The sequence below is a fragment of the Nothoprocta perdicaria genome, unplaced genomic scaffold (genome assembly GCF_003342845.1).
Source record: "Nothoprocta perdicaria isolate Ctin4 unplaced genomic scaffold, notPer1 scaffold_121, whole genome shotgun sequence".
NCBI classification, from domain to species: Eukaryota; Metazoa; Chordata; class Aves; order Tinamiformes; family Tinamidae; genus Nothoprocta; species Nothoprocta perdicaria.
In genome coordinates, this window is record NW_020454328.1 from 785308 (window position 1) to 792806 (window position 7499).

The following is a 7499-nucleotide window of genomic DNA, read 5'->3' on the forward strand; positions in this document are numbered from 1 at the left end:
AAAAGCCCAAGAAAAAAAAAAGAATAAAAAGATATAATTGAATACAGCGAATATTTGTGACTTCTGGAGCCTCTTGAACTGGGATTTGGGAGCAATTTCTTTTGTCTCTCCTCTCAATACTCGCAAGCAGACGATTAGGGCATCAGGTTACTCCAAAGCAAGGAAGTGGAAGGCGGCTATTTTAGGCAAGAAAAGAACATTATTGAATGAAATATATAGTAATGAGTAACAGAYGTTATTGATTTTATAAAGGCATTTATTACTCTATGAAAATAATATACAATAAATAATTTGCCATTTACTATTAAAGAATTTGAATAAATAATCTAACTCTAAAACTTAAAAAGAGGAATAAAATCCTCTACTTTTATTTTATTAAGAAATCTAAAACTCTCATTCTGATTCCTGAGCAATTCACTTGAAGGATTTACAGATGTCTTCTCTTGGGATGAACTCGTTAATGTGCATGAGGACTAATAGGTGCTTTCCTTAAAAAATAAATAAGATAAAATAACTATAATTAAATACCTGAATTTAAGGGGGGGGAATGTTCTTTTATGTGAATCTGTTCCAATAAATATTTGGGAGGGTAACGGATCCCGCAGTGCGGAAGATTTTAAAATAAAACGTCCGTGGTAGGCGAAGGGCCGGCTGAGGGAGGCGCGTTTTTGGGGTGCCCCCCCGGCCCGGGGGCACCGTGCGGGTCCGCGCCCGGCGGCTACAGGAAGTCGAGCGGCTGCAGGTCTATGGTGCAGAGCGCGCTGGTGAAGAAGTCCAGTTCCTCCTCGGAGAGGTGCACGGGGCTGTGCAGGGAGAGGCCGTCGGGGAGCCCCTCGGGCGGCGGCTCCGCCGGGAGCGCGAGCGGCTCCGGCAGCGCGGCTGAGCGCCGGCCCGTCGGGTAGCCCCGCTCCGCGCCGCCCCGCGCAGCCCGCCCCAGCGCGGGGCTCTCCTCGGCCTCGTCCGCGGGGTCRCTGCCCTCGTCCAGGCTGGGGAAGGCCACGTCGCCGTCGGGGGGCTCCTTGTGCTGCGCTTGCCTCTTGTGCTTCATGCGCCGGTTCTGGAACCAAACCTTGACTTGGCGCTCGGTGAGGTCGAGCAGGGCGGCGATCTCGACGCGCCGCGGCCTGCACAGGTACTTGTTGAAGTGGAATTCCTTCTCCAGCTCCAGGAGCTGCGTGTTCGTGTAGGCCGTGCGAAGCCGCCGCGAGCCGCTACCGTCGCCCAGGCCCTGTATTTCTTAAATTCATGGAAAAACACCCGTTGCAAAGAGAGGGAATGGGGGGCGCAGTGGGGCTGCACCCCTCACCCCGCACCCTGCCCCGCGCCCCGAGCGGCTTCAGCCGCTGCAAGGGAAAATAAATCTGCGTTGGGCTCTGCCCGCTGCGGAGGGGCGACTGGAACGCGCCTCTCTGCAGGGAGCAGAAAGGATTTTGCTTTAGGGACCGCTCCTCGCTGCCCCGTTCCTGGGCAAGGGATTTTTCCGCCCTCTCCTCGGGGTTTCGCTGCCCGCTGCCTGGGCGCTGCCGAGATCGGGGTCGTTTTTCTTGCTCTATCCGGCCCATGGAATCGGCTTCCGCTCCCTCCCTCGGTCGCGCTACCTGAATTGTGCTAATAAAACAGTGAAAGCGCGAATTCTGCCTTCAAATATTATCCCATGGGAAGTATGATCCTTGGCCAGGACTGCTGAATTTCCTCGGCCAGAAGTTTCTTGGAAAGGGCATAATGCTTGGATGGGGATGTAATTTGGGGCTGTATTTATTTTAATTATTTGTAGGGGGATTCCATAATGTGGAATTAACTGCTGAGCTCACTGCTCTCTTCTTTTCTCTCCTCATTATACTCACAGCAACTCAGCATTTCTCACGGCTTCTCTTTCCCCCGCTTTCGCTTTTTTTTTATTTTCTTTTTTTTTTTTTTTTTTTTTTTTTTTTTTTTTTTTTTTTCTTTTCTCTCTCTCTTTCTTTTCCCCTTCGGCTTCAGAACACCCAGGGCTAGGAGGGAAGTGGAATAAATGGAGCCGAGCCGCGAGGCCGGCACCGAAGCCTCCTCATTTGCTTCCGCTGGATTTGCCGCAAAAAAAAAAAAATTTTTTATTTGAGGGGACAGAAGGCAGAAGAATGATCCCCCCGCCCCCGCAGTGCAAATTGCAGCGATCTCCTTTATTGCAAGACACAGTTTGGGGCGAGTGGGGAGAATTAGGGCTGGGGACGGCGGGGTCCTATTCGGATTCTCTCCCATTTCGGCAAACACCCTCCTCACCCTCTCGCTATACGAACCTGCAGCAGCTCCCGCGGCGGACACCGGCACCGAGGAAGGCGCTGGCGGGGAAGAGGATGAAGAGGAATATGGAGCCGGGGTCGCTTTTCTGGACGGTTTCTTCTCCTTCATCCAGGGGAATTCGGCCGCTGCGGAGCCGGGCGGCGTGGGCGGCGGCTGCCCCAGGCCATGGGATGCTCTTTTTTGGCTCCTCGGTCTTGCCTGGCTGCTGAAACAAGGATTCAGGCTGAGGACGGCTTGCTCAAAAGGAGGAGGAATTAATGTCGACTCCTTGATTGATGAAGTTTGAAATGTCTCCAGGACAGCGGGGAGAGACGTCAGGCACTCTGCGAGCGAAGGCTGGCTATTTATAAACCCGATCTCCCTCTCAAATTCAAAATTCATGGCTTTTCCAGGGCCCGGGCTTTAAAAAGCGGGAGGGGGGAGGGAGGAGGAGGGGAAGAGGGAGAGAAATCTGAGGGCCTCGGGTTTTATGGCAGTGATGATGATGGTTCTCGGGCTTTTTATAATTGTTATATTGCTGATAATACAGGCGGATGGGGACCTTGCTCTATTAAACTCGAGACTGGGGCGAAATTGCAGCCAATTCCTGGTCACGTGTCCACCCCCGGCCAATGGCAGGCGGGGCCTGGTGGCAAACAGAAATCATTATTTTCTTTAATTGATTAGRAAAAAAAAAAAAAAAAAGGAGTGAGAGAGGGAGAGAAAAAATATAAAATCCACAGGATCTACAGGAAAAGTCTTTGCCCGACGGCTGCGCCGGGGCTGCTGGAGCTGCCCTCGCGGGCTGCCTCGCATCTCCTGCCTTCTCTGTGCTTTCCTCCCTGCTCTTTCTTCCCTCTGCTGCCTCTCCTGCTCTTCCTTCCCTCTCCTGCCTCCCTCCGCCGACTTCCTGCCAGTCGCGGGGCTCCAAGGCGCTCACCGGGTTTCTGAGAGCCTTAAGAGCCAGGGGAGAGGGGAGAGGGGGTCGAGGGGATCCCCTGGGGGGACCGACGGCGGCACCAAAAGCAGGGGCCCAGTCGGTGACTCCACCCGTTGCTTGGGACCGGAGCCGAGCTCGAGAACTTCGGGGCAGCAGCAGGGCTGAGCGCGCAGGTTGGTTTCTGAGCGCGGGTATGAAGCACTTAGGAAGCACCACGAAGCACCAGGTGAAGTTGCCAGTCACACTTAGGTAGCTCGGCCTGACTGGCCCCGTTGAATCACTTTTAACGAGACGGAGTGTAATCCTGCTGCTTCCAAAGCCTTAATGGTCCCTTACACTTTCCTTCAAGGCCAAACATATTTTAAGGTCATGGATATCTTTGCAATCACATTTCTTCTTTCTCATCCTCTTCCCCTCGCCAATAAAGAGATCCACTTCCAGAGTTTACAAAATAAATAAATAAAATGAAAAGTCATTTCCCTTTTTTTTCCCCTTTAAAGTGGCCGAATCCGCACAAATCAAAAGGAAGAGAGAAATCATCAATCTTTTTCTCGAAAGACTTTTGACAGGTCGGCCTAGCTCACTCAGCAAATAGTTTTGTCTTTTGCTAAAGAGTTACTTAAAAGAGAACGATCTCAAAAAGTTTAAACCGGAGCCCTGAATTCGTGAAATCTAGAAATTCTGAATTTCTCAGGGAAAACAACAACAACAAACAATCGTTTTGTTACAAGGGGAAATGCGGTCAGTTCCCATTTTTTTCAGGCTCCAGCTTCCCCATTTTGCGTCGAGATGGGGCTGGCAGCGCCATTCACGCCAGGGAAGCCCTAGAAACTTTTGTCACTTAAAGCATCCGTGTGGGTGGTGGGGGCTTCAGAGCAGCGCATAATGCATCGAAAGCTGAACCGGAGGGCGAAATGCAGTTTAGCAAAAGAGTGAAGAAGAGTGAAGAGAATACTGCGTCTACAAAACCCAGTAGAGCAGAGGCGTTAACGTTTGGTAGAATTTCCCAGAATATTTCGTATGCGACAGTCTCCTTTCGTACTAATCGAAATCAGCTTCAAGCTTTTCGGTGGCAGCAGATTTTTGCGCTCCATGTGAAAGAGGCTTTGGGGGGTTCAGGGTCTGCCGCGGGGTTCGAGGCAGGGCCAGGGGTGAAGCGGGCGGCCCGCGCCGCCCAGGAAGGTGGCCGGCTCGAGCAGCGGCTTGGCGAACAAAACCAGCCTCTAACCAGGGGAGTGAGGAGGGAAAAATTCTTCCCAGTCGTGGAGAAGGGAGAGAATCTCCTCGTTACAAGAAATTCGCACATTTAAACGGCAGCGGGGACTGCGCCCATCGTACTTAAAGGCGAACTAGGGGCCGTTTTTTTAACGCCGCGGCGCAGACGAGAGCGGCGGGTGGGAGGATTTCCCGGAGAGGGGAGCGTGGGAGCCCGCGCTCTCCCATTTTTCAGCAGTTCCTGGGAATCCTTGGCAGCAACATGGCGATAGGGGAGGGAGGCTTGGGAAAACGGGAGCCGGGAGAAAAAGCCCAGGACGAGCCTCAACCCTTGGCCGATGCCGCTCAATGCGGTCCCGGCCTCGTCTGCTTTAAATCAGAGCACCCCCGACTAGCAAATGCTCCCTGCACGGACGGGCATAAGGGAGATGTGGCCCTAAGCAGGAAAACCAGTCCCATCTCCCTATTGTGCTGTTATTTAYGAGCACATAAGGTTATAATTATTAACCTGGAACTGCATTTATTATTACTATTACTATTACTATTAGGTTCGAGATAAAAAGAACCACAAAATCAATTCCCATGTAAAGTCACCAGTGGATATGTGTGGATTTACTTAGATACATAGGGAAGCGTTTYGCTCTGCAAACCTCTGTGCAGAAAACAGGAGTACTCGCACGCCCCTGCTTCCACTGCCCACCTTATATATGCATTTCCACTGCCCACCTTTTCATAAATATATTCATCCTTTTCTCGCAGCTTTAGTCAACATCTCTCCAGGTCCTTCCCCTCGGAGGGGCTTGTTCCATTTCTCAGCCCCAACGGGAAGCATTTCGAGGCTGGCAAGCAGCCTGTCCCCCCTTCCCGCACCACAGTCCTTCCCGCACTCAATAGAAATGCCTGAATAGAAGTGAGTTTATGCTTTGGAGCCTAAGTTTATGCTTTGGAGCATAAAAACCAGGTTCTGCGCGGGTTTCTCCTCGCTGCTCCGGCTGCCGCGCTCCACCCGTGCCTGCCCTGCTCCCTTCTCTCCTAAAACCCCGATTTTCTCTGCATTTTTCAGTGCAGGGCAGGGGCATGAGCGCATGCGTGGGGGCGTGGGAGCGCGCAGGGATTTCACGTCTCTGCGCTTTGAAAATCCGCGCACGGAAACGCGGGGCCTTTTTGTGTGCGTGTGTGATTAATCATTTTCCTTTGTTTTCATTTGCGGCCCAATAGGAGGCCGGCGCTGGCGCCACGTGACCTCCCTTTGTGGCCGCAGGCGCGGGCCGGGCCGCGCGGGGCCGCGGAGGGAGCGCGGGGCGGGGGGGGGGGTTGGGGAGGGGGCACTCGGAGCCGGGAGGGGGGAGGCACAGCGCAAAACGCGGGTGTGCGGGGCCTTCTCCTTTCTTTTAAGACCATTTTACTGCTTTTCAATAATACGTATTTTTAGGGTTTTATTTGATCCGACTGATAGGACAAGGTAAAATTAATAACAGAAAGTTTATTCAAGAATTGTTGACAGACAACCCTTAAGCAAGGAAAGAAAAAAACTACCATAAGAACAAAGAAAGATCCCCCAAGAGGAGGGGCGGGAGGGAGGGGCTCGCTCTAGCTCTTCTAATTCAGGACTCTACAATTACAGTCTGGTTCTGCTCTCATGCCTCCAGTAGAACTAATTACATTATTCATAAGTACGAAGGTAACATAAAACTACTGGTCTTTCTAAATTACAAGAACTAAAATAGGCTTGTTGTACAATGACAAGGAAACACAATGTCCTTTATAACAAGTAAATACTAAAAAAGTACAGTTTTTATCTTTTTTTCCTCATATAAATACATAATATTGGGGATAAATAATACAAAAAAAAAGGAAAATATTTTAAACTGGCTATAACCAATAAATATATATGAATGTTCACCAGAACACACACCTATTGAAGAACATCTCGACTGAGTTGGACGATTGCCCTTCAAAGTTGTTTTTATACCCATTATATGTAAACTCTAAGTGCAACAAAGATGTCCACACAAGAAAGCATTAGCAAATACTAAGGATCCATTCACCTCTGCTTCAATTGGAGGACATTCCGTTTGTTCAAATATACCCTGTTTTCACGTAAGGTCAAGAGAAGAGGAGGAAAGAAGTGTAGGACTTCCAAGTCTTAAGATTGCTTTTCTGTTAATGAACCCTAAGAAAAATACCCCCACCTGAAACAAACAAACAAACAAATGAACAAAACCCCATCGTCATCAAATGGAGACTCTGCGTCGTCGGAGGCGGAGGTGGGACAATGTTCAGACCCGTGAGCTCTTTCTTCCTCTCTTTGGACTGCTGTCATTCTGTTGGGGGCTATAGGTCTTTCAGGAGTCGTTCCTGGACATTTTGCAATTCCTTAGCCACTCCTGTTGTATTTCTCTCTCTCTCTCTCTTTTTTTTTTTTTTTTTTTTTTTTTTTTTTGCTTTTTAGAGGGAGGCAGAGGTAGGAGAGCAAGAAGGAGGTTTGTGGCATCCGCGGCTGAGTCGGGGTCCAGTTCTGGTGGGGACTGGCTGGAAGGTGCTGGGCAGGGAGGCTGCCTTCCCTCCCAAGGCAGGAGGGGGAAGCACAAGGTCTTCTTGAGAAGGGATGTGAGAGGATGGCAGTTTTCCTGTGAATCTCTTTTTGCTGCATGTGTATACACCTCGGTTTTTACAGACACCTACTCTGAAGACTTGGTTGGCTGGCTGTTCTCCTGCCCAGTGTCTAAGAATTATCAGAAAGGACCTGTGCTCAGCTTGGAAACGCAGGATGCTGCTGCTAAAAGCTGCTAGACTCCCGTAAAACTACCCCAAGGCCACTTCAGAAGCATTTGTGTTGAAACACAGGAGGGACATCTCTTCAGAGACAGAGCTGCTTTTGAAAGGAGATGCTGAAATCCTTGGAAATTGTGCCTAATCCAACCAAGAAATCATAGCAATTATGACAATAACATGGCAGAAATCACCCCATCAAAATGAAAGAGAGACATCAACACAAATGTTTCTGAAGCGGAGGCTGCCCCCTTCCCCTCCGGCACAGTGCTGGAGTCCCGTGCAGCTCGCCCGGCGCTGTCCCCGCTCTCTG

The 7499-nt window shown here is 50.4% G+C and overlaps 1 protein-coding gene across 1 annotated transcript; it reads right to left on the minus strand.

The window, feature by feature from the left end:
* Window positions 1–718: 718 nt before the first annotated feature.
* On the minus strand, window positions 719–2661 carry HOXB2 (homeobox B2). Its single transcript, XM_026054394.1, has 2 exons — window positions 2277–2661; window positions 719–1236 (listed from the first exon to the last, which is right to left on the minus strand). Exons 1-2 carry the CDS (start codon window positions 2659–2661, stop codon window positions 719–721), a joined length of 903 nt encoding a protein of 300 aa, XP_025910179.1.
* Window positions 2662–7499: the final 4838 nt, after the last annotated feature.